This window comes from Varanus komodoensis, unplaced genomic scaffold, assembly GCF_004798865.1.
Source record: "Varanus komodoensis strain SLA01 unplaced genomic scaffold, ASM479886v1 scaffold32, whole genome shotgun sequence".
Classification (NCBI taxonomy): domain Eukaryota; kingdom Metazoa; phylum Chordata; class Lepidosauria; order Squamata; family Varanidae; genus Varanus; species Varanus komodoensis.
This window is the reverse complement of record NW_025335798.1, coordinates 17,161,547-17,188,904: the sequence shown is the minus strand read 5'-3', so window position 1 is coordinate 17,188,904 and position 27,358 is coordinate 17,161,547. Positions and strand designations below refer to the sequence as shown.

The window sequence follows — 27,358 nt, the reverse complement described above, 5'->3', positions numbered from 1 at the left end:
AATTGATTTATCCTGCAGATTTGTTTAAAATAGAATTTAAATAGAATCTGAGGGTAACCACGAACCAGTTTTATATGTATATGAGCAAGAAGAATCATTCTCATCTGTTCTTTAAATGACTAGTTTTAGGCTGTGTAAAAATCTGTTTCCATCAAGAACAGCAAATACAGAATGCTCTGCTTTTCTTTCTAGGAATGACTAGTTCACAATTTCCCCAGAAATCTGTTCAGAAATAGATGGATAATACAAAATGTGCAAGCATCCGCTGCTTGTGTATAATACAATGCACTTACTTTCTAACTTTCCTTGGCAATTTTGGAAGGTAGAACCATTGATATTTTTGCTGATAGTAGTAGTGGGAGACAGTCCAGAACTTTGGAGTGTTGACTTCCGCATGGGAGGAGGCAAAGGTGAAAGGCAGTCAGCCTCATAAAACATACAAGAGAGTTGGCTACATTTTTTCCTCCTTTTCACTGAAAGGGAAATGACATGCAGACCAGTTTAAAGAGAATACTACTTCAACCCATGCAGTGCTGAAGCATTGAATAAATTGTGCATTTGTAACACAGCTTAAATCTACATAACTCTAAGTTATCTCTAGCTAGAAAACAAAAATCAGTTCTGAGAATATGTGATAGTTTAGTCAAAGCTACTGAAATTTTATATGTCTTTTATGAGGTTATTCATTAAAGAATAATCAGAATCCAGTATCATGTAAGTGGCATTTCATTTGTATTAGGTCTTCTCCTCCTCATCTGCAGTTCCCTTCTCCTCTCAGAATCTGCCCCAAAGCATTCCCCAGTCCTTTGGAACAAAGTCTGAGAGGCACTGATGCTACAGAGGGGAGAATGGCCACCTTTTATTCTGGTGATTAAAGCTGTTACGTCAGCAGGATAGGGATTCTGAATTCTACCCCTATTTTTCCCTATACATCACATATAGGCTTCGGCAAGGGGCGGCATAGAAATGTTTTAATAAATTAATAAATAAATAAATATAATATTACAATAATAACATACTGTTACCATGTTTAGTTTTTGTTCTTTCTGTCTCTCCTTTAAATATACACAGTAATATCAGTTCCATCTTTACTAAAGTTACTGCAACAATATATGCCATAGGACGTCTGGCAAAGCACCTGCAAAGAAGGAAGGAGTTGAAAAACAGAATTTGAGTTTTCAGAAAGACTAGTTTCCTGCCTTATATTTAAATCATTTAATGCTGCAGCTCTCCACCCAGATACCTGGGAGTAAGTCTGCCTGCCCTGCCCTGCATAGGATTGTTCTCTAAATTGGTCTGTTATATATTCTCATAATAGAAGACACTATTTTAAGATCACTGTGTTTTTATTGCATGTTTCTGGTATTGCCATAAAAATATGTCCAATTAAATGTTGTGTCTTTGCTTTTTTGAGACTTAGTCAATATTCTTTCAACAAACAGTTATGCAAACTTTGTTTCATATTTCTGCCAAAAATATACTTCCATATAGCACTCTACAGTTTCCACAGCATATTTTTTTAAAAAACTGTGTTTCAGATATATGTGATCAGTTTGGCTGAACCCCGACTGCCCTTGCAGCTGGATGATGCTATTCGGCCAGAAGTGGAAGGAGAAGAGGTGAAACTACATTATGTTTAAAAAAGGATAAGCAAGAGCTTGACTTCTCAGTAGCTACTATTTATAATTTCATTTTAAAATGCTTGAATTTTGCAGTCATCAGATATTACCTTTTCTCTTGTTTGTGTTTCTTTTACTATTGATGTAGAAAATAATGTTTACTTCTAGTAAAAATGGAGGGGGACTGAACTATTGCAGTGAGTGATATTCCAAGATTTTATGCACAGATTGTTAACAGTTGGCTCCACAGTCCTGAGGTTTCTCACTTCTGTTCCTGTGAGGAACTTATATCATAAACATGGGGGTATAGGGAGAGGGGGGGAGAGCAGGGTTTGGATAGGATGCGTCTGTGTTGATTAGTAATCCATTAATAGACTTTCAAAATGTCCTGCCCCTAACGCAAAATCTGGCTTAGTCAGACCTGTGGGAAAACTTAATATCAGAAGTTCCCAAACATTATCCTTTTTTCTCTTTTCTGAGAATGTCTCAGAAAAGGCTGAACTGGTCTCCCCAAGCATAAGCTGATGACAAAACCATCCAGATGGAATATTCTCATTCCAGCTGTTGGGGATCATGATTTTTAAAAAGGGAGTGCGGCAACAATATTGGTTTGCAACACTCTTAAAGGCCAAAAAATAAGGCTGTAAGGAAGTGGTTAGGCTCTACTGAATTACCCCCAGAAATACACTCTATAAGCTGCCTAGAGCTTGGTTTATCCTGGTTCTCCCACTATAGCCAGGGATAGTGATAATAATGGAACCAGTTTGCACCTGCTGCTTCAATTGTGTTTACCTTGCACTTCTGGCTTCATACTTGAGAATCAGATCAGGAGCACAGGAAGCTTCTGTACAGAAATACCACTGTCGGAGACAATATGAGGCACAGACCGCACAGCCGCTTTTCTTGGTGCAGTGAAGTCACACACTCAGTGTGTTGAACACTGAGCAGGTGTCTGAGTTGGAAGCATGAAATTCTTTGGTGTGGTCAGCTTGTGAAGTTTGCCCTGAATGTGCAATAAAAACAACAATTCCTTATGTTGCCAGATATGCATTTCTTTTTTCTCTTCCATATGTGCGGTTTTAATTGTGTTTGCTTTTGCTACTGTTCAGGAAGGAAGAGCTACTGTGAATCAGGATACAAGGTTGGACAACAGAGTAATTGACTTGAGGGTAAGATCCCAGTGTGTTGAACCTGAAACTGATCAAATGGTTAAGAGGGTGGTGAGAAAAGTATTTATAATGATTTTATTATCTGTTTCTGTAAACTAGTTTCACTATAACAGAAGTTTGTAATAATTATTGTGCTAAAACCCTTTACTGAGCTCCTTAAATATGTGACATAAAGTATCAACGGTTTGTTTTTAAAAGTTGCCACTGATGTAAGAAGCTTAAAAGAATTTTGGAGATTATGTCCATTGGTACATGTATGTATAGAACACAGTGGCTTCTTTATACAGTTTTACTTAAAACTGAAATAGTTATTTTGCCCAGAAAGAAAGCAGAGAAAAATACTGTCATTTTATTTGGAGTAGAGTGAAAAGCACCCTCAGGAAGGGGGCAGGATATTCTACCTTTCCATGCCTCTTTGCAGCCATCATTCTCTAATCTGCTGATGCTTTGATGCCCTTTTTAAATGGGCTGCTTTTTGTCCTTTGTTGTGTGATCCCAGTTTTCCAGACAATTGCCTAGTAGCACATGCCAGCTTCAAAGAACTGCATAGGCAACCAAGTGCTGGCTACATGGTGATATAAGCATTTCACTGCTCTGAAGCTCCAATCCATCTCTGTCCAAACTGGAGTGTACATCAGAATTCACACTCAGATGTGGATTCCCCTGAGAGTAATCAAATGCTGACTATCTGAGTATCTGCAGTGACATCCATATTCTCCTGGGGAGCAAGTGATCCTTTGGGTGACTAATCTCTGTTCTGCTGTACTGCAGTGGTGCAGTGGGCTTCAGTGTGACAAAAGAGGGAGCAATCGCACAGCAGCCAGGCATGGAAAATGTTCCTGAAGCTCATCCCTGCTCTCTGGCTTTGATTCAGCCATTGTTCATAAGATGGGGTTGTCTGGCATGACTGAAAGTATTAAAATGTAAAATAGTCACAGCCAAATCCCTTAATGGGGCTTACTCCCAAGTAAGAGTGCCTAGAATTACAGGCTTAGCTACATTAAGGCTTCGATATTGTGCATATTTTCCTGGGAGTAAGCACCCATGGAACATGGAAAAGCCATCTAAAGAATAAGCAAGCATAGGGTTGTTCTGTAAGATTTTTAATGGGACGTACATAGACCAATATGTAGCCATGGTACGTAAAATAAGAAATATTTACTGCAAAGCATATCGTTTTGCTTTAATTGGAGCTTCTTTTTAAAAAGTGTTTTATTATGCAGTGGTCCAAATGAAAGGAAATAAAGTCTGTCCTATATCCTGTAGATATACTGCATAAAATCAAGGGATTGCTTGTATTCTAGAAAAGGAGAAGTAAATACATGGTCTTCTATGGGTGTGGCTGATGGTGTCCCATGTATGGGTCCCCATCGCTGTCGTGATATTTAGGGAATGGAGGCTTCCTTTTCTTAAGCTGTATTTGTTTCATTGGTGCCTTTTCATGATATGTGACTAGTTTTTTGTTAAATTGTGTTTTGATGTGTCCCCTCTTGTAGCAAGAACATCTCTGTTTGTGAACAAGTGCCATAGAAATCAAACACTTGGTCACCTTAAAGGGTACAAGCCTCAAAGCAGCTAGAAAATAACAGCAAAATAGGTCCTCAAAAGCAGCTAGAAAATAACTAAAAACTTTTACCCAGCTCACCTGTCACACCTGCTTCTGTGGTTTGTGCATATTACCTGCCCCCAGACAAACAAAATCTACCATCTTTCTCTCCTTCCCTTCAGTTTTACAAACATTTCCCTACTTAGTTGCCTTCAAACAGTTCCTTCTTTCCACTTGTAACAAAGGGCTAATGAGATTGTTACTAAGAGCCACCTAAAGAAATCTCATTGAGATCTGGTCCAGTTTCGCTCAGTTTTCTCATGTTCCATCATTGGCTAACTTATGCATTAATCTCTGTAATCAAGGTTAAGTGACCTTGAAACACTTTGTCTGCCTTTGTTATTTTCCAGTTCCCTAGCCCCTGCCACAATAAAAGGTAAAGGTTTCCCCTTGACATTACGTCCAGTCATGCCTGACTCTAGGGGGTGGTGCTCATCTCCATTTCCTAGCCGAGGGAGCCAGCTTTTGTCTGCAAACAGTCTCTGTGGTCATGTGGCCAGCATGACTAAACACTGAAGTGCACGGAACGCTGTTACCTGCCCACTGAAGTGGTGCCTTTTTATCTACTTGCATTTGCATGCTTTCAAACTGCAAGGTTGGCAGGAGCTGGGAGGGAGCAACGGGAACTCACCCCATTGTTCAGATTCGAACCAGCGACCTTTCGATCAACCAGCCCAGCAGCACAGCGGTTTAAACCACTGTGCCACCTGCCGGGCCCTACAATTTATCATTAATTATATCTAGTACTTCAGAACCTGAACACCAAACTCATTAATGCTCTTTATTAAGAGTATTCATAGGGATGGACTTGAGTATGTTGTGAACTATTTTTCAAAGCATGGAGAGAACAAAATGCTGTTCTTGTTCAAAAACACTTGTAAGCGCATGTGTTGGGAAGAAAAAAAAATCCTAAAATTGTAAAGTATGACAAAGAAGATGAAACATCACAAAAGTGTGAAGAATTATTCAAATATCTATCTTTCAGATATATAGAAGTGTCTTCTGGAATTGCAGTTTAAAATACACCTTCTGTTGAAGATAGTTTTCACTGTATTTGAACCTTGAAAACAGCCCTGACCTCTTAGTAACCCTAGACTTCCCTTTTAGTTTAAAAATGGACATCCTTAGCATCCCACTCACTGCATTTCCTCAACTATTAATGACATAAGCATGTCTTAAATTAAGGAGAGGAGCCAGTGGTTGTTTGAGGTCTGAGCCCAGCAAAATCCCTGAGACACAGGCATTCATCTTTCTTTGTTCTTATGAGCATTTCTCTCCTGCCTGTCAAATGCATATTCATCACTCTGGGCACTTAAAACAATTAATATAACAACATAATCTTTAACTACAGTATCAATCAAAATACAGTGTAAATGCAGGCAGGTAGAACAGAACAACACACCGTGGATAAAGCATAACCTTCAGATGGGCAAAAACATGACACAACAAAAAAACCTATCTCTGGGCAGAAGACCGGGGGGCGGGGGGCTTCAGACTGCTTGGAGCCAAATATTCCACAGCGTGAGTGTAGCCACTGAAAAAAACCTTTGTTGCAGTCATCTATAGGCAGGACACAGAATGGGATCTACTGTGTAGTCATGGTAAAGTTTTTAACAGAATGTTAGGTTCTGCTACCCTTTTTCTCAATCCAGAAGTAAGTTAGGTCTCAATTTTAAATGCCAACTGATGAATCGAAACTAAATTCAGTTCCCTGATCTTGCCTGCCTCAGTGGCATCATCTCCTCTCTTTAATAGGCATTTATTCTTCCCTGAATCCTGTGGAAGTTCCACACTTTCAAGGGTGGCCTTTCCCCCCTGGTCTGGAGGCAGAGTCTACCAATTTTAGTTGCGCCACCATGAAAGGAACTTCCTCTCATGTGTCAGAGGTTTCAGAAACATAACATGAGGACATTGCCCCCTGGAGCTTAGCCTAAAGAAAGAAGAAAAGGGGGGTGCCTGGTACAAAGAAAAGAGAGAGGGAATAGCCGGTTTTTACTCTTGTCCATTGTCAAAAAGGGCAGGCAGTTGACCAGTGCCTGTGAGGAATGGGCACCCTCACTGCCTTAATGCCAAAGGAAAGCTTATCCTTGAACACCTTGCTACACAGCACTTTGTTGGCAGTCCTTTCTATACCTGGAACTCCAACTGGAGGAAAGGCAGGATGCAATCAGATTAGGCAAGAAAGTAATTGATGCCTATGTAAGGAAAGAATGAGCCAGTTTGTACATTATGCTATACCATAGTTGAGTACTACATGAGAGGGCTTGAATGAAAGGGTTGGGTATGTGTGCTTCCTTGTCCTGCTCTCACACAACTTGGAGGAAAATTTCAACAGCATGTAGTTTTGTTTACGCAGACACTGGCTTGTCATTATGTACAAATCAGAGATTGTGGTTTGAAACAAACTGTAGTCAATTGACCAAGCCAGCTGATGAATCCAAGGCTTAAAGTTGGCATGTTCAGCGACTGCTTCAGTTCTGTTTTAAGCCACTTATTGTGGATACGGAAAAGCCAGATTTTGTGGAAGGCAAAACAAAGTTCTGCTCTAGACCTGCTTCTAGCTGTGTAGTAGGTCTCAAGAAGAAGTATCCAAATCTGATTCCTGGGCTCATTCAGGCTTGTCTGTGTGGTGTTAAATTATAGTTAATCATGAACTATCTCTTGTTCAGAGGTAGTTTGGCTATTGGGCAGTATAGAAAAATATCTTCATCTTCCCTTATCAAATATAGATTCATCCCATAAGTAAGACTTTTGTTTCATTCTCAAGATCACCAGTTGTTTAAGGTTTTGTCGGCATGCAGTCAGGCATATGTGCATATGCTTTGATTTTACAGGAGCACAGTATTTAGCTTCCTAAAAACTAGTTCTCTTTAAAAAGATTTCTAGCCCTCATGCAAATGTAAGTTTGATAATGTGTGGACAATGCTTGCTTGGAAGCTGGAGAGTGACTGAATAGGTATCATTCATTAGAACACTGGGCTGTGCTCTTACCTGTGACTAGAAAAATGAGAATAAATTCTGCCAAATTAGAAATTATTCATAACAGCCTTGCTGGATCATCCTAAAAGCCTACCTATTCTGTGTTCTTTTCCCACAGAGGCTAGCCAAACACAAATTTGCTTACTGTGTGTAACATGCATCTATCCTTTTATCTTGAAGAATTTTAATTTATTTAGCACTTCTCTAGTATGGTGTACATTGCCATTCATGTAGTAATAGATATCTTAATGGATGGATCAGGCAATTGGCTATTCATAGATATTTTTAGCAGCCACCATATTGCAAATGTTTGCTTGAATTGACTGCACACTTTATCCCAATGCATGATGGGACAACTTTAGCATTTACCTACAAATTAAATTCTCTCTGGAAAACTATCTGCATAGATAACTGCTCTGTAGTGGACATCATCTTGGTCTTTTATGGGCTCAGCCTGATTTTTTTCCCCACTTAATCTCTGGCTGTGCTACCAGTACCGCATCAATGTCACAAGCACAGGTTACAGCTTGAAGTTATCAGAGTGGAGTGAATAACGAGCCAAGTATCCACCATAAAAGATACTGGAAAATTGTTGGCTGTAGCACTTCTCTTGCTGTAAAAGTCTGTATGATAGAGGAGTAAAAGTGCATCTTAGACCCTCTGTCCTATCAACCTTATCAGAGCTGCTTCTTGAACTTTCTGGAAGTGGCATCTTCCTTAAAAATTGTTGGGTGCACTCTGATGATAGGCAGCAAAGGACTGCTGATGCTGGTGGTTCTGCTTGGTTGCTTCTCTCAGATATCTGTATTCTTATGAAGCAGGGAGCTGTTTTTAATGAAAGAAATACAGTTTCAGTGAAAGGCCACTGGAAGATGAGATGAACAAATATGGATTGCTGGCTTCAGCAGTGTGAAAGCTGCTTATACTGTTTGGAGCTCATAATGTTGAAAATGTCTTCCTTAGCTTGTGTATAAGCAGCAAGCCCAGAATATAGATGGGCAAGATTCTTCCAATTCCTACGTTTGCCAGCCACTTGTATTAAATGGATCTCATCAGGTTCATCAGAGAACTTTTATATCATGTCTTGCTTGCATTTGTAAAATTAGAGGTCTTTGTGCACAGGTTTGCATTGAGATCACATCCAGAAGTCTTCTCCCCATTAACAAAAGATGTTTATGAGCAGTGCCTGTTGCTCCATTTTGAGCCAGGGGGAGGCATTCCAAACAGCCTTAGAGGCAATACTTGGTGGTTCATTAGTTTGAGGCTCAAATTCTAGCACCTTAGAACTCCAGGTTCTGGTCCTAAATCTTCACAAGTTTTGACTGAGGCCCAAACTAAATGTTCCAGTTCCACATTTTCTTTCTAATTCCCTTGCAGGGTGATCTGGGGGGGAATGGAATGAGTGGGACTTTCAGCCCCCTTCCCAGAATATCATAGTCCTGATTCAAATTGGGATCACATGTGCTTAGGGTAAAGAAAAACTGTTGATTACCCAAATACTTAGTCTGGCTCTCTGATTAAAATGTGGGGAAGCCCCTTTGCATGTACTGAAAAGTTTTGAGTTTCAGTACTTAAGTTTCATTGTGTCGTTACTTCTGTTTTCTTCTGTGAATCCTGATATTTAAAATATATTTCACAGCTAAGTCTTAAAATGAAATCCTACAATGTCCACCTACCAACCATTGGTGGAACACCATTGGTGGAACAGCTTTTCCTTCCCTCTGCAAAGATGGATATCCTCTCCAATCTGCTCTGATGAGTTAGGGGACCCTTGAGCAAATTTGGACGGGGAGCAGGAGTTTGCAGAACAGGAAAAAGGAGGGAAGGTGTGTGGCATGAACAGAGGCCAACTCACCCAGAATGATCCATAGCTGGAGAAAGTGCCTTGTTTAAAAAAATATTTGAACAGTGAAACTCTACTTTGAAAAGAAATTACATATGGGAAAAGGGAAAATTCTTTCTAGTGGTATTTCTATATCCACATCTTGGATGTATGGAAATATGCCAACTCTGAAAATGCCTCTCAGGTTTGTTTATAAAGGCCAGAAGATAAGAATAGGGCCAGTACACTGGCAGAGAAGAGAAGGGAAGCCTGTGTCCTCACCCATAGTTAAGTGTGCTATCAGCTGTAATAGTTTGACCATTAAACTTGCATCAGATCAGATTAACAGACAACTCACAACTTTGTAAATGGATAAGCTTATTTTAGGAATGTAGTTCATCTATGTCCTTTCCACAAGATTAAGGCCAGTGTTCCCATTGGGGTAGTAAATCTTTGCCTGGGCTAAACAGCTGCAGACTACAGGGTTAGGTGTTTGTAACATGCTTGATATAGTGCTCCTCTATTCAAAATACATCAAAGTTGTCTATGTGCAGCGTTGGTGGTTGCGTGGAGGAGCAGTGCATCATTTGGGAACTTCCCGCATGCAGTCTGAAGTGGTACAGCCTGGCACAAGATTATCACCTAGGTAAGGATCAGGTCTTGCCACATGTATCAGCTTTCAAATGGGCTAGGAGACTGCAGTATTTTCCTTAAGCTTTAACCAAGCATTTTTCCCACATGCATATGTGCAAGCACATGCAGGAGGGATCTCCTTTTGAAAGGAAGGATAAAAGACTGCCTCCAGTATTCCAAAAGCAATATTCATTTTCACATTTTATGAGCAATAGTACATAACACTGAAGCACATGTCTTGCAAGTTATTTAAGGATTGCTTTTGAAGCCTAAGTTCCAGGAGTGTGTTTAAGATGCTTTTACTGCTTTGCCTTGAGTTCTTTGCTGTAATATTGTACATGCATTTTAGAGGAACTTAAAAGAATCAGAATAAGAAAAAAGTTTCTGTCTTTCTCACTGTATTCCATTAATCTAACATATATCTAAGGTTCATTTAATTTAAAGAGTCATTAAGAGTAAATGATTCAGAATTGCATTTGTGATGCATGCTTTTAGGCTCACTCTTTGGAAGTTGGGGGTTGGAGTCAGAATTTATACCATTCCTTGCAGAAGTATTCATCTTCTTTGACTTTTCCACATTTTGTTGTGTTACAACCTGGAATTGAAATGGATTTAATTGGCATTGTTTCCATTTGATGTACACAAGATACTCAACTTAGTGAAGTGCAAGGAGAAAAGCAAATTCAAACCAGAATCGTTTGAAGTGGGTTTGCAAACCATTATTTGAGCTAAATATTGTGATATCTGAATTGTCAAACAATAGTTATGGTCACCACTGCACTTCTAAAAGCCAGTACAGCATGGCAAAAGGAATTAACTTAGGAACTTAAAAGCAAAAATGAACACACAGCCCTAAACTGTGCATTATGTGGGCTCTACAAGAAGAATGGGAAGGAGATTATTAAGGTTCAACAGGCAGTGTAGCGAATTTGCTTGGTGTCCAAAAACCTGAATAATGTCTTGTAACCCTGCCAAAGCCTTACGGCCTTCAGCTTGGTAGGAAGGGCACCAGAGCAAATTGCAGTGAAGCTACCTTCTCTAGGCCATCTGTAGGTGGGGCTGCTTTTGCTGTGTGAACAAAACTATTTAACTTACTGAAGCAGCTTTCCTCCACCCATCTCCTAGGAAGCAGACAAACTATAAAATCCATGGCAAGAGGTGCTAGGGAGAGGAATTGTTATGTTGCTCACCGTGGCAATTTTGGAAGCCCATTAAATATTCCCCAGCCTATTCTGAGTACCAGTGCAGGCACACAAAAAAGAGTGCAAGCTTCTTCACTACTTTGTATTCTGCATCCATATTTCATGATTGTATTTGATACGTTGTATATCATCTTTGACACAGGGCTTCCTGTCTTTATTAGTATCCTCAAATCTAAAGTGAGGTGTCTTGGCTAGACTAGGTCTTTGGGGTTAAAAGACTGTGTATGGGTATTGTGTGTTTGCAAGTGCAAAATGAATTTTGCGCTTCCAATTTATGGTTAGCGGAAAGCACATTGGCATGATGTTTGATCTGAGTCTCAGTGAAATGCCTTGGAGTTTTCAAAAAGCTAAGTAATATGTAATAAACATTAAATTTTTCTGATTACCTGTAAATATATGTTTAGGGTTAAGAATAAATGAAAGGAGAATTGTGAAGTTAGTTTTAAAAATAAAATGATGGAATCTCAGCCAATTAGGTTATTCTGTGTTAGCTATGCAATTTAGGTCAGATAAAGTAGAGAATATTTGTTCCAATTTGAAGTAGGTTCTCTTTAATTTCCATTAAACAGGGAAATTAGTAGGAAAAATAAAAACAGTTAACTAATCACAGAGAGATCTTAGTTGATTGTTTTTCCTTTTAACTTATAATGTTATGTTTATTTGATATATGAAGCATACTAATAGTTACAGTGAAAATAATTCATTTTCCTTATTTGTATGAATGAACTTTCTGTTTAATTCTCTCCACACAATGAGTTTGTGCTTTAAATATTTTGTCTGACAGAAAAGAAGAAAGTGACAGTGGGACTGTTTACATACCATGCTGCAGCTCATCAGAGCTTATTTAAGCCATGCCAAACTACTTAATCGCCAGCCCCCAAGTATGGGTTGGGTTGGGTTGGGTTGGGTTGGGTTGGGTTGTACAAACCCAGGCAGTCAGAGATGTTCAGCCTTTGTCCATTGTTATTTCTCTCCAGTAGCTACTATTAAGAGATATACTGTGGACAGAAAACCTGACTTGCTTGTTCACACCAACTCCACATGCTTCTGGGTTGGCATTAGTTCTGCACCATTGTATGTCATGCAACCTTTGGTATTTAATGATACACCGCCTCTGAATATAAAGGTTCCGGTTAGCTACTGAACAGTAAAAGTACACTTAACAGTGAAACCCCCACAGTCAGAGTGGCAATGATGGATGTAATGCTGAACCATAAGTGCTGTGTGGCCCTCTCCTCTCCTCTCCTCTCCTCTCCTCACACAGTTACAAGGAGGAGATTGGCAAGCTTCTGCAGGGTATCTTTTCATCTGAATTGGGAGACATTGTTTGGTTAGTTTTAACTATACAGTTGGGTATTCTAAATGTAGTTAGTACCTGATTCTTTAGAAGTTCAAGGAATAGCAACCAGCTATCTTACAGGATGCTGTGGAGCAGATGCTATCTCTTATGCCCCCTTCACTTTTTCATTCTGATGCAGTTCATGATGATTTCTTACAGTCATGGAGACCGGAGAAAGGGGTTGATCAGCTTTCCCCCTGTATTCAGAATGTTTCTGTTACTTGATTTTCTCTAACTTTCCTATGGGTGTTTATGTTCTCTTAATTACTGTGTGGCATTTGGTGAATCATCTGAAGAAAATCACATACTTGCATCTTTATTCCCTGTTGTTTGCATACTTCTGTTGTGAGATGAGTCTTTATATCTAACACCTCTCAGGGTTTCATTTCCACCAACCAGCTGAAAACAAGACAGGTTGTTCTAACCCTGTATATTTAGGAACCCAGGTGACTGTGGTTTACAACATTGGTTGGAAAAAACAAAACAAAATAGCAAGATTATACCAGTCACTTTCTCTCTTGTTGTTTGAGTGAGACATTAAAGGTGAACATTGGTTAAAAGTCTGCCGTTGGCTGGGTGTATTAAAAGAAAAAACCCACATACTGCTTAAAAAAAAACAGACAGTTCTATCACAATGCATTGGTGTGTGCACATCTGTAGCTTGGTGGCACATCATGTGAAAAACCACACATCTCTGCCTAACTGAAAAGAAATAGTAGTAAACAGTAGTAAGCAGAACAGTATGACGCAAATCCTTTTTAAAAAAACTGAACTGTAATTACTGTAGTAATATGAGCATGTAACTTGTCTGTACATTATCAGAACAAGCAGTTGTGAGTTTTATATTAACTATAGCTTCCTAAGATAACAGCCCTTGTCTTTCTTCCTAACAGGCCTTATTTTTCCTCAAGGCTCTTAAATTTGTTTTGCTTTACGTATGTTAACCAAGTTACAAGCAAACTACTGCCTCCACCTTTAACAAACATGCTTATCTTTATTTTAGAATTTTTCTGTTGCAGAAGTAATTAATATAAAGCTATTTGTCCATCCCCAACAGTTTTTGTTTCAACTAGGTAGAAGTACATAGTCATCTTTTGTTTGCTGTGTTCTCAATCATTCTCATTCAGAGTAGACTAATGCATTTTATTACTGCCTGAAATGTTTTATCCGATAGAGCACCATCCAATGTGGCTTTCTGGAACCATCCAAGCTCAGAGAATTAGGGGTGCCCAGTGGAAGGTGGGAGTTGTGCAGAGGCCAGGATTGCCGCCACGCTCCCCTATCCTTCCAAAACATTTAGATAGTTGATTGCAGCCATCAGTGTTTTCCCCCTACTCATGGAGAGCACCTGCGGCCCTGTCAGTATTCTTCCAAGGATGGTGGTGCCTCACTCCTCCCATTTCTGTTCCCTAGAACAACCCACCCCCCACTGGCTCCAAAGATGGTCTTCCATCTTCAGAGTGCAGCCAGTGCAAAAGGAATCCTGGTGGTTGCAAGGACCATGGGAGGACTCTCTGAGGTCTTGAGTCCCAGCTCCAAGCTATCCTATGCCTCCTTCCCCACAGCAGTGTTGGAAGCCATAGAAACACATCATTCTTTTCATCTGGAGTTTCTTAAAAAATACTTTTATAGCTTTATATCAATTTCTGATGAGTGTAACAACTGCTTGGGAGTAGATTCAGTCATTGTTTGTTTGCAAAACGTTACAATGATATTCTTCAGAATATGGTTGTCTCTCTAAAACTGGGTGAGCAACTTGCTAGCCATCCAGTTCTTGAACTGTAATTGCTTTCATCTCACCATTTGACTTCTGTAACGCGCTCTACGTGGGGCTGCCCTTGAAGATGGTCCGGATACTTCAATTGGTTCAAAATAGAGCTGCCAGGCTGCTGACGGGGACTGGGCGTTATGTTCACATGACTCCAGTCCTCCGTCAGCTTCACTGGCTCCCCATTGAAGTCTGGGCCCAATTCAAGGTGTTGGTGATTACCTATAAAGCCCTAAACGGCTTGGGTCCTGGTTACCTGAAGGACCGCTTACATCCATATATGCCCACCCACCCCTTGAGATCAGCAGGCGAGGCCCTTCTCCAGGAACCCTCCATGAAGGATACTAGGAGGGTAAGTACCCGGAGAAGGGCTTTCTCTGCAGTGGCGCCCAATCCATGGAATGCGCTCCCCAGAGAGGTCCGCCTGGCGCCATCGTTGTTTTTCGGCGCCAGGCAAAGACCTTTTTATTCAAACGTCATTTTAATTGTTAATATTATTTATTGATTTTACATCTTTGACCAGGACGGCTCCAATTACATTGTTTTTATATTGTTATTATGTTGTTATTTATTGTTGTGAGCCGCCCCGAGGCTTCGGCGAGGGGGGCGGCATAGAAGCTTCCCAAATAAATAAATAAATATGCTAGCTAGGACTGTTGAAAGTTAGTCCAGCAAAATTAGTCACAAATTACCCACACTTGCCTTAAAGTTTATCTAAGTGTTGTACCTGTATGTCTTTGTACAGCATTCACAATAATGGATCCTTTTTCTTCAATGATAAATGCAGATTTTATTCTTGTTATTGCTGCTTTTGTTCAATGCTGGTCTGAAAGTTTCCTTGTGCAGACCCTTGGGTAATAAAGAAAGAATAATATAAGGATTTGCTTTGTCCTGGGCAAAACAAACAGTACTAGCAAGGGAAATTAAGGTCCAAATGTTAATGCAGTATCTTCACTTTACAGACCTGTACTAGCCAAGCTGTCTTTCGCCTCCAGTCTGGTATTTGCCAGCTTTTTCGAGAAACACTCATTCACAAGGGGTTTGTGGAAATTCAAACTCCAAAGATAATTTCTGGTATGTACTTCTTGTTTATAATGGTTTCAGATAACTTCACAGTTTGGAAGCTGTAAACATGGAGAAAGAGGGGAGGATCTTACTACTGTGGCGGAGAACATTTAAGAATTTCACACTGAAATGTTCTTTTATTGTAATGCCACTGTCTTCCATGAAACAGTATTCATAACAGTAATTATGGGACTACAAGTCCCATAATTCCCAGACTGCATCACCTGTTTTAAAAAGACAGTTTGCTCTCTTCTTTAAAGTACTCTGTGGCTAGAAACTCTGTCCACCTAAGCGTAGTCTTTGCTTAGCTTCTTGGGTTGCAGTTTTCATCTTTTAAACCATAGTAAATATATCAAGCAAACTGTGTTATACAATTATAGCTCATGTGCCAGTGATACCTGCAGATGGGCAGGCTGCTGCTTCACAGAGCTACCAGCCATTTGATGCTGAAAGCCCCTGTCTGGGGAGGAGTATAAAATATGGATTACAACACCCAATCTCTCTGCAATTGCTCCCTTCTCCCATAAAGCCCCATTGGAATGTCTCTTTTTATTTCCTTTCCTTACTGGAACAGGCATTGGAGTTCTCTCAGCTTTTAGTTGTTTTTAGTGGCACAGAAAAAAGAAACCAGCTGAGAATCAAGTTGAAGGGGCTCTTTGCTGCATTCTAATGTGGATGGCTTGGCCTGTTGGCCCAGTGCCACATAGCTGGTGATATGAGCTAAGATACAGGTCATACTGTCCAACTGGTAGATGTTGTTGAGAAGCTACATCTTTGTCTGAAAACATACTGATTGAACCATATCTGCAAAAATTTCAATGGCTCAAATCAAAAAATGAAGGCTATTTTTAAGCACCACAGATACATATGGAGAGTTTTAATATCCCATTCAAAACAGCATTAATCTTGCCCTTGCTTTTGGTTTTCAGCTGCCAGTGAAGGTGGTGCCAATGTATTTACTGTTTCCTACTTCAAAAATAATGCCTACCTTGCACAGTCCCCACAGCTTTACAAGCAGATGTGTATTTGTGCTGATTTTGACAAGGTTTTCTGCATTGGGCCAGGTAAGGGAAGGCACTTTATTTTTCATCTTCTTGCCTAATGTAACAGTCCTGTCTCCGGTGCAAGCGTCCGCTAAATATTACGGTTATGCACGCACTAAACCTTGCAGATTCTTTTCCTTTCTAATCTGCAAACCAAACAAAGGCTTCATGCAAAGGCTACTAATCCATATGGCAGTTTGACAGGGTTTGCAGGTGGAACAAATGTAATCTTCAGCTGGAATGAGAAGCAGGAGCAAAGCAAGGGTGTTCTCTAGTGGTTCTTCAAGTATCATACAGCAGTTTATGGTAAAGAAAAAGATGCCTGCAGGTGGAATGGTTAATCTGTCACTGGACTTAATGCAAGCCTACAAGCTTGGAAGTGCCAGGGGTTTATTAATGTGCACTTGCTGGAAATCAATACCAACTAAATTAGACTGTGCAAAATATTTTTATGCTCTGGTTTTTCATAATACATCAATTCAGTATTGGCAACATAGAACACACATGCTTATCTTCTCTCTCCATCCCTGTAAGTGTATTAGAGCAATGTTTTACCAAGAGCAGTGCTCCTTTTCACATGGCAAAGAAGTAGGTGCACTTCTTATCCCCTGAATCCTGTACATGATGAAATATATAAACTGGCTATTTTTGAAGCAGATAAATTTTTTAAAAAATCATTCTTTCAAATACTGCTTCTACTATAAAAGCGGTGGAACAACCTTGATAAGTGAGACTTCAGAAATACCACCACCATATTACCTGTTTGGGTACCTGAGAATTTCTTACCTGGCAGGGAACTGGAGTCCTGTTTCAGAAAAATGTAGCTGTTGTGCCTGCTCAAAATAGGTCTTTGGTGCTAGAGTATCTCCCAAAGCTAGTTTTAATCCTAGTGAAAGATTCATTTATTTCAGATGACGATGCAATTTAGAATCTCTTTTTCTCATGTAGTATTTAGAGCAGAAGACTCGAACACTCACAGACACCTGACAGAGTTTGTTGGTCTGGATATTGAAATGGCTTTTAATTACCATTATCACGAAGTGGTGGAAGAGATTGCAGACACTATGGTGCAGATATTCAAAGGACTCCAGGAAAGGTAAAAGGAGAATGCATGTTCATGTCCTTTCAGATTTTATATTGTACTACACGTAGCATCCATCTTGTTATCTAATACTTCTCTTTTCAGACTATAGAAAGGTGGCATGCATATTCCAGATCCGTCCTACGTGCCATGTTCAGCCCCATATCCCTGCCTAGAGCTAGATTACAGGCTATACCACTTGATTTTGCCTTGTGCTGTTGTGTTGAGGTTGCTTGAGTTGTGATCAGTCTGGTCTGGTTTTGTTTTGTGCTCTCCTTTATACCAGAAGCTCTTGGTTTGGACTGATCACTTTGGACAGATTTACAGAACAACTGTTAAATTTTTGGAAGCAGCTGGTAAGGCACCCAATCTATGGAATGCGCTCCCGAGAGATGGCCGCCTGGTCCTGTCGTTATTTGTTTTTTGGCACCAGGCGAAGACCTTTATATTCAAACGTTATTTTAATTGTTAATATTATTTATTTTATTCTTTGGCCAGGATGACTTAAATTTTACTGTTATACGGCTAAATTATATTGTTTTATATTATGTTATTTATTTATGATTGTGAGCCACCCGAGGCTTCGGCAAATGGGGCAGCATAGAAGTCCTATCTATCTATCTCTACATACATACATACATACATACATACATAAATGTAACATGGCTGCTTTTTGAAAGCTGGGGAATTCCCAATCAATCATTCAATAAAGTAACATGGCTGCTTTTTGAAAGCTGGGGAATTCCCAATAAATAAATAAATAAATAAAGTTACATGGCTGCTTTTTGAAAGCTGGGGAATTCCCAATGACCATTTAAATTGCGGTTAGTATTTCTGCCATGAAAACTTAGCATAGTTGCCCATTTGGGCTCAGCCTCATGTGTCATTAGTTCAAAAAACCTGGAGAATAATCAGGTTACAGCTTGGGAGTACTCCTGGACTAGGCACCTCTTCTGGATTGTCCGCTTGATGATGGCCAGGATCACATTTCATCAGTTTCCAAAAAGAAGGAACTGTAGGATATTGTCCAAACATTATCCATGTGTTAAAAATGAACTTTAGCTGTATTGGAGTTTCAGCAATCAATCAAGCTAGACAATACCCTTATTAAAGAGATGTTGCAGCATCCAGTAGACACACAGAAAAGAGCTTGTAATGGGTAAGACACACCCAAAGATCCATAGATGTGTGAGAGAGAGACACCAAAGTGGCTGTGCATTGATTAGTTATTTTGTGGTGGTACCCATAGTAGATTCTCAGGTTCTTAACTATAACTATGGATCAAAAAAAAGTTGAAGCTCTAGCTCTCTGGCCTACATAATTGATTGGTGTAATGTGCTCTGCCTGAAAATGGTAACTGAATCAAAATAACCAACTTTGGAAGATAACCTGCTCTATAAATAACAGATGCTTATAACTTCTTAAACTATGGAGGGTGTGTGTGTGTGTGTGTATGTGTGTGAGAGAGAGAGAGAGAGAGAGAACACGAGCATAGAGAGAAACTGCATATTAAAACAGCCTATTTTAAGTAAGTGCAGTTTGCTTTTTTATACTTCATTTTATTTTGTTTTTACATCGATTTACTGAAAATTAATGTTAAAATACTAAGGTTTGATTTTTCAGATAACTGTTGTTAGGCTTAACTTTGTCAGACAGTGTATGAGGAAAATATAGTGACTTTTTGATATGTGTAATATTCAAAACCAGTCATGTTATCTCAAAAATCATGCCTTTCTTGCAGAAGTAGTAGCATACAGAATTAAATGTTTCATGGTGTCAGAGTGAACCCTTGTGGCAAACAAAGGTAGTGTCTTTCTCTTCGGAGTTCCTTCTTTGTTTAAAAAAAAAAACACCTTTCATTTTCTGTGCAGGTTTCAAACTGAAATCCAAACTGTGAACAAGCAGTTTCCATGTGAGCCATTCAAGTTCTTGGAGCCAACTCTGAGGCTGGAATACCGGGAAGGCCTGGCTATGCTTCGTGAAGCTGGAGTAGAGATGGGCGATGAAGATGATCTCAGGTACATTCATGTTGCTGTTGGGAGGGATCAGTGCCACCTACTGGCATGCAGATGTAGCCTGCATATGGGCAGCATCTCATCTTGAAGGCAGCTCTCACATGCAGTTGCTGGAATCCTGCATATAAACTGTACAGGATAAACTGTGAGGATAAAAATGGGCAGGATTATGTAAGCTGTCTTGAGTTCCTTGCAAGAGGAAAAAAGGCAGGATATAATAATACTAATAATAAATACAACTATTTCTTAGCTTTATGAATGTCCACTGTTGTGGAACAGAAGAACACTTCATCAAGTTAAACCTTTTTGTAGGGAAAAGATGTCATATAAAACCCCTCCTAAAATGAGGGATCCCCGTTTCAAGTAGAACATGTGCAAACGTGTGTCTGAATAGAGGAGAACATCTAGGATGCATACGAGTGAAGTCCATAGTCATTTGGGAGCAATTATTATCCAAACTTACCAGGAAGGTCCCTAAATAAATAAGACACAATGCAAATTGGTGGCAGCTTACATTCTCTTTTCTTATCTAGGCCTTTAATTATTCATTTATTCATGTCTTGCCTTTTTTCCCTGCAAGGAATCATCTCTCTCTAAAGATACGCAATAGTTCAAGTATAAATAAATGCACTGACTCATACCCCAAAAGAAAATTTTACAACACCGTTGTACAGTATGATTTTTAGTATCATTGGCATAGCATAATTTTTATTTCAGTTATGTGAAAGATTGCAACTAGGACTTCTTAAAATGTCTGCCTTCTTGGTTCCAGTGGTATGTGGAAATGCACACCGGAAGAGAAGGAAAAGCATACAAGAAGGCACAATTCTCCACCCACCCCTCCTAGGACACACACACATTGAAGGAAGGTCAATGAACTTTCCCAATGCCAGTCTTAGGGCTCATGTACGCATTAAGCAAAATCATGAGAGATTTCTACTGGCACAGTTGCATTTCTGATTTATGGGGGAAATGATGTGTTTGAAAGTTCTCCTGAATTATAAACTAACCTAGACTAAAATTTCTGCATGAAGGGATAAGGCCAGGAAACTTTGAGCACATCCTAAAAGATTGTGTCCTATTTGCAGTCTGGGGTAGTAGAGAATATTTGATACATGATTTTGTAGAAAGCTTGGCTCATACACATTTTAACAACTAAAAGTAAGAAAAGGAGCTCTTCCTGATTATTTCTGTAACAACTCAGAGTTTTGTACCAGGAAAATGGCACCCTTTTTTCCCAGTCTACTGCTTACAAGAATATTTTCACAATACTTCATTGGAAGACTGTTCTGCTATAAGAAACTGTATACTGAATTATTATTGAAATGGGGGTATTCTGAATAGTGATGTATAGATGGATTTCTATTTCTGCTTTAGACACTTTCTTATGAACAGTTTTGAGTACAGTGTTTATGGAAAAGCAAGCATACAAAGGGAGTATTACTAAGACCATCTCTGCATAGGAGACTTCACAGTCTTGGACTCTTCTCCTTTAGACATGTGGCCAAGCATGGCCTGCCTAGTGCAAGTTTGGGTAGCATGTATGAGTAGAGCAAAACAGCCCTTCCTGATACTACAGTCAGTGCTTACTGAAGACCTTAACACATGATTTTAAGTTTCACATTCCACCAGGGGTGACCTAAAACATTAAATAGCATAAATTGATTGACACACATTATCTTCTCTGTAGGATTTGCAATTTTCCAGAGGGCAGTGCATAAAGTCTTAAGATCCATAACTATTTAGAGACATGTGCACCAAGCCACCTACTGCTTAAATGTGACCTTGAGAATCTTTATTTTCAGTACACCAAATGAAAAACTCTTGGGTCGCCTGGTGAAAGAAAAGGTAATACTTTTTTAATCTTGCTAATTCCTTAATATAACAGTAATATATCTTTTTGAACCACATTTGTTCAGGTATGTTTATCACAGAAAAGTTCTGTATATATTTGCACCATTATATTCATATGTTAAAAACTGAATGTAGTGTTTTAAATAAAGACCTTAATTGTAGTGATGCCTTAAGAACCTGTATGATACAATTGTGAATACCTTAAGCATACTGAATTTAATTGCTGGTCAATAGAGTATCTTGATTTTTTTGTTCCTAGTACAAAAGTAATTGGCAATGTGAAACTTTAATGGTCTTTTGCATGCATTTTAAAAAAACCAAAATCTTCTCTTTTAAAAAATGTCTGGTCTTCAAAATCTGGTCTTCTGCAGTATGACACGGACTTCTACATTCTTGACAAATACCCTCTGGCTGTTAGACCTTTCTATACAATGCCAGACCCAGCAAATCCCGTAAGTAAAGTTTTATATTTGTCAGAATTGTGAAAAATGCTGTAAAATACTGATGAACATTTGTATGCCACTTCCAAGGATCAATATGGAACCAACTTAGCATGCATGCCATAAACCTGTACAAGTTTACAGTTGGTGCTGATCATTCCTTTAAAGATCAATTCAGATTTTGTCCTTTAGCTTTCATCCTAAAGCCATTGCATTTTTCATAATACAGCTATAAGAAGGCGCCATGTTTTGAACTGGCAGTAGAGTACACTTGAGCGGTGTAGCCGTAGCCTGTCATGATTCTGTGCATTAATGTACTAAGGCAGTAGCTTGTTGATTCAGATGGAGCGTTTCAAGTGCCACTCCTCCCTGTTTTCTACTAACAGTATCTGGAAACTACTCCATCCTAGGCACTAATGAATCAGGAGTTCCAACTGGTCATGATATCACTATCGAGTATGAGTTATGGGAGGCCACAGTTGTATGGAACGCAGACTCCCATTTTCTCTAGGGAGGCCAAGGTGGAATGATGTGATTGCAATCAACCAGGTTATGGAAGTCACTGCCAAGGGAAGCTGTGTTGACTTCCCCTTTATTGTCCTCCTGGTAGCAGGCAGGGAGATTTTTTTCCAAGCTGGCTTTTAGCACATAAGGTCTGTTGGCTTGGGTGCTCTTTTATTCTGCAATGTTCATGTAGTTACTTGTGGTTTTTCTGTATTCTTGTTATATGAACCCATTTTAATCTTTTTTCTTTAAAAACGGGGATTGTTAACCACCTTAAGTAGCATTTTCCTGGTGGAAAGGAGGGGTACAAATCAAAAAAAATGAAGAAAAAGGGGGATGGCTTGTACTGCTCATCCTGATTCTGCTGAGAGATGCTTGCATGTGAAGGCACCCATGTCTGATTTCTTGTGATACTCTTAATTTTTATCTGAGCCTAATCTGGTCTCTCATCTGCAGGTACCAACTGTCAGTTCTATAAACCATTTAGCTGCCAGTTATTAAGATACAGCCTTTCTTTTCAGAAAACCTCCAACTCTTATGATATGTTCATGAGAGGAGAAGAGATTCTGTCTGGAGCACAGCGAGTTCATGATCCACAGTTGCTGACTGAAAGAGCCTTGCATCATGGCATTGGTAATACTTCAGCTCTTACCTACTGAATGAAAGCATCACCATATTATCTTTATTTTTTATGACTTACAAATAAATGCATGTGACTAAGATGTGTGGGGTGGGGAAGGGAAATTGTTAAAGCAGAAAAATGGAGGCCTTGAGTCTTCTATAAATATAATGACTTGGATCCAGCCTATTCCCATTGAAATCAGTGGGACCAAAGTCAGAAAGAACTTTTCACATTAATTTCAATGAGAGCTAAGTGCAGCTAATTTAGTCTGGATTCATCTCTTCTCTTGAATGTTCTGATGTTAAGGAAAATGTTGAGATCATTATAATAAGAGCCAGTATGCTGTGGTGGTTAAGAGCAAGGGAATGGGACTCAGGCAATCTGGGTTCTAGTCCCTGCTCAGCCGTGGAGCCAACTGGGTGACTTTGGGCCGGTTACAGACTCAGCCCAACCTACCTCACAGGGTTGTTGTTGTGGGGATAAGACTGAGAGTAGGAAGAGGAGAATGGTATAAGCTGCTTTGAGTTCTTGGAAAACAGTGGGATAGACATTGGATTAATCATAATAAAAATAAATACATAATAACAGCACTTACCTGCAGTATTTAACAGTGAAAGTAAAATAGCTTAATTAATATCCCAAAATTAACAATTTACTTAGACTTGGATTTGAGTAGTATAGAAATTAAATGAATGATTGAAATGAATGCGTTTTGTGGAGAGTTACCTCAGAGAGCTAGAGCAGTATAGTATCTCAGCTACAAACTTAGGAGTGGCTTATCATCATCATCTTGCATTATCTTTGCTTTTTTCCTCTCATGAGGAACCCAAGCGAACTTACATAGCTCTATTTTATCCTTACAACAACCCTATGAGGTAGGTTAGGCTGAGAGTGAGAGACTGACCCAAAGCCATCCAGTGAACTTCATGGCAGGGTGGGGACTAGAACCCAGATCTCCCAGGTCCCCAGTTCAACCCTCACACCTCACCACCACACTGGCTTTCAGCATGGTTTCTCCAGCATGTGATTTGTTAACTGTGCACAAGACACTGTTGTTAGGATACAAAGGCCCATGGAATACATGCCAGGAGCATGAGCAAGAATTAAGGGGGAAACAAGCCGTAACCTATTTATGTGGCTGAATTGGGGGATTCTTTTATGTGCATCCTTTCTTCAGTTCACATCCCGTTTTGTATTTGAAAGCAGCAGCAAGATTAATAAGGTATTGGGACACTTGATTTGATCAGTGCCAAATTATGATGATGATAATGATAGAGCTCTATGGAATTTAGGGGGATATTTATTCTTCTGTTATACTTGGATTTTTTTCCCAACACTCCAATGAGAATTAAACCCAAAGTAAAACGAACTATTTCCTTTTCAGATTTAGAGAAAATCAAGGCTTATATCGATTCCTTTCGCTTTGGTGCACCTCCTCATGCTGGTGGTGGCATAGGTAATACAGCTTGTTTTAAGTTCTGTTTTAGTTCTTATGTAGCATCAGGTGGAAGAGCAATGTTATGAGAAAGATGATTACAGATTTTGAGCTTAATTCAGAAAGCTAACCTGAATTTACAGGCAATGCATGTGTTTGAAAAAAAAAATATAAGCTGCTTATCTCTGAGGATTTGTTCTAAAAGGCTCCGTTGTGAGATTTGTGTTCCCTTTTATGAAACAGCTTATCAGGGAGATAATTGGGCAATATTCAGAGGCCCACATTCAAAGGACAAAATCCTACGGCTTTTTAGCAATGTTCTTTTCTTCCCACTAGTGGGGCATGGAATGATGAAGAAACAATTGTCTGTCTGATTGGGATTTATTCCTGCTGTTGATGCAGTTAGCACTATAAAGTCTAGAAGATGCTAGACTTTTGATGCTAATTATTTAAGGCTCATCCCTCCCTGCTTTCCCCTCCATAGCCAATTTAGGGCCAAACCTAAAATGATGAGGGAAGAGGAAGTTTCCCAACCTCATCCTCCCCTCTTCATGCTAATTAGAAGGAAAGTGGGCAGAAGCATATACAAGGGGGAATCAAAAGGAGTGTTTTAACCTCTGCATCCCTGCTGATCCGATACTTCCATTCCCCCAACCCCATTTTTGTTCCAGCTAGCCTGAAAGGAAAACATTGGGGAGGGTGATTTACAGTGAAGAATCAGCAGGTAGCAGAGCAAGTAGCTGTTCTACCCACTTATCTTCTTCCAAAATGCCTCTCCCTTCACAGTCTTTTTTCTTAGTAAATGTCATGCTGAGACCTCAAATTTGCAGAAGATAGCATCTGGTTTGGCCCATTATTTCCCTTAGGAAAAAAAAGTTTTGAGGATACTATGGTTCAGCTTGGGGAGATGTTACCTATTAAAATAAATAGAATAAACATTTTAAAGAACTTGTTGTTATTTATTAAATTTGTATAAAAGTCACCCATTAGCATAATGATCTCTGGGCAGCCATTACAATAAAATATCAATAATAACATTAATATGATAATGCAATTAAAATATTGCATTAAATAGACAAGATAAAACACAATATATATCAACAAAAATGTAATTTGAAATATTAAATTAAAATTAAAACCAGCACTGTCATAGAAATAGTTTAAGAAGTGCCATAGGTGTATCAGAAAAGGAACATTTTTGTCAGACGCCTAAAACTCAGTAAGTGGCCCCTTACGAATCTCCAGTAGTAAAGCATTCCATAATTGGGGTGCCACCACAGAAAAGGCCCTCCTTCGCGCCACCTCCCCCTTAACTTCCGTAGGGAGCGGTGGTGTCACCATGGCCATTTTTAACGCAGCCGAAACCTCTCCCTCTCTGAGTGAGGCATTTATAGCCTCCAGGATCCCAGTAAAGATCCCCACTATAGGACTTCCCATAAACCGAGATGGGCAAGGATCAAACAAGTAGGTAGTAGGCCCGACTTGGTCAAGTGTCTTGTCCACATCATTGGGCTGCAAAGGCAAAAACTCATCCAACAAAGATGGACCAGGCGGCACGCTGGACACCTCCAAAGGCAGTACTGCAGCGACTGTGGCATCTAAGTTGGCATCTAAGTTGGAACAGATATGAGCGATTTTATCTTTGAAATGCTGTGCAAACTCATCACAACAGACTGCCAAGGGTTCAACAAGTTCTTTTGTAGTATTAATCCTTAAAATGGGTTTTCAGCTAAGCTGTTTATATTTGCATATGCTTGTCATGCTCCAGTGGTTTGCTCATGTCCCTCTTTAGAGGATGAAAGCTGAATAGAAGCAGATGGAACAGTCTGTGCCCAATGAGACTCTGATTTTGTGATTTCCAGCAAAAATGTAAACTACATATGCAATTGCAAGCAAGGTTCTTGTACTAAAGAACTTATTTTTTGCAAGTGTGATAGCTCAAACTGTTTTCAAAATCTAGAAAGGAGACTTTTCTGTTATAATTTAATTTTTTCTGCTACTTTATAATGGTACATTTCAGACATCACATTAAACATGTTGTTTGTTTTGAGTTAAGTAGCTACATTATTGTTTGAGCTTGCAAATGTACAACAGGCAGATCGTACTTTAGAAGTCTTTCAGCTCTCATATTTCATCCACTCAGTCCTTTGCCTCATCCCATCTTTGCTGCCTCCATCTTTTGAAGCAGAACTTTGGCCATAACTGGCTTTTTTTTCATGGCTTGTGAATTCAGACATAACAGACATAACATTAAAATAGCACAGCAAAGATAAAAGAATGTACATGTCTTAAAACTGAAAAGCTAGACACTCTTAATGTATTAAAATCCCCTGAAAGAGCCTTTAAAAAGCCTAGAAGAATAACGAAAACATTATCTGGTGCCAAAATGTGGTACCAGGTAAGTGCTTATGCGGCGGGCATTCCATAATCTAGGCCCATCATTAAAAAGACCATCTCTGTTGTAGTTACCTGCCAGAGTTTGCTTGGTGGTAGAACTTTGGAGAAGGGTCTCAGATAATGACCAGCCTGCTTTGTTTTTTGTAAATAGGCATGTATACAGATGTCAGTCTTCTAGCTAATTAGACTGAATTTAATTTTGACAGGGTTGGAAAGAGTCACCATGCTGTATCTTGGGTTGAGCAATGTCCGGCAAACATCCATGTTCCCCCGTGATCCCAAACGTCTGACACCTTAAGAAGACTGAAGTGTTGAATTTCAGTGCAGTTCTTGCTCTGAAAGACCCAGCATAAATGCAACATGCAGCAAGAGGACATCTAATCTACTGAAGTGCCACAGTAACAAAAGTTCAACTCATTTATTCCTATTTGAAATCAATAACATTAACATACTTTATTCCGGTGTAGAAATGTCATATATTTTTAAGGAAATTACTTGAATTCAAGAGTACTACTGTCACCCTGTACTTTACACACTTGCTAACAATTGAATTTTAATAAGTTCATAGCAGTGCTATACAAATATATTTGTTTTTAAATACATGGCAGTAAACTTCAAGTTGTAGAATTTGATAAACTGTAATGAGCAAAATTTGGAAAATAGCAACTCGGACAAGGATTAATTTAGAAAAATAACTGAATAATAGTGGACAAATTTAACCTTACTAAATTGTAAATGCAGGTTGCAATAAAACTTCTAAATATC

At 39.3% G+C, this 27,358-nt stretch overlaps 1 protein-coding gene across 1 annotated transcript in view; it reads left to right on the top strand.

The window, feature by feature from the left end:
• DARS1 (aspartyl-tRNA synthetase 1) overlaps window positions 1-27,358 on the top strand; it is a 51,912-nt gene extending 24,554 nt beyond the window's left edge. The window contains exons 6-16 of the mRNA XM_044438077.1: window positions 1,539-1,619; window positions 2,729-2,788; window positions 15,100-15,211; window positions 16,132-16,266; window positions 17,194-17,341; window positions 19,198-19,344; window positions 21,147-21,189; window positions 21,567-21,647; window positions 22,661-22,772; window positions 24,146-24,217; window positions 26,800-27,358. Of these exons, the coding sequence (XP_044294012.1) occupies window positions 1,539-1,619; window positions 2,729-2,788; window positions 15,100-15,211; window positions 16,132-16,266; window positions 17,194-17,341; window positions 19,198-19,344; window positions 21,147-21,189; window positions 21,567-21,647; window positions 22,661-22,772; window positions 24,146-24,217; window positions 26,800-26,891 (1,083 nt within the window). The 3' untranslated portion in view covers window positions 26,892-27,358. The remainder of the gene's footprint in view (window positions 1-1,538; window positions 1,620-2,728; window positions 2,789-15,099; window positions 15,212-16,131; window positions 16,267-17,193; window positions 17,342-19,197; window positions 19,345-21,146; window positions 21,190-21,566; window positions 21,648-22,660; window positions 22,773-24,145; window positions 24,218-26,799) is intronic.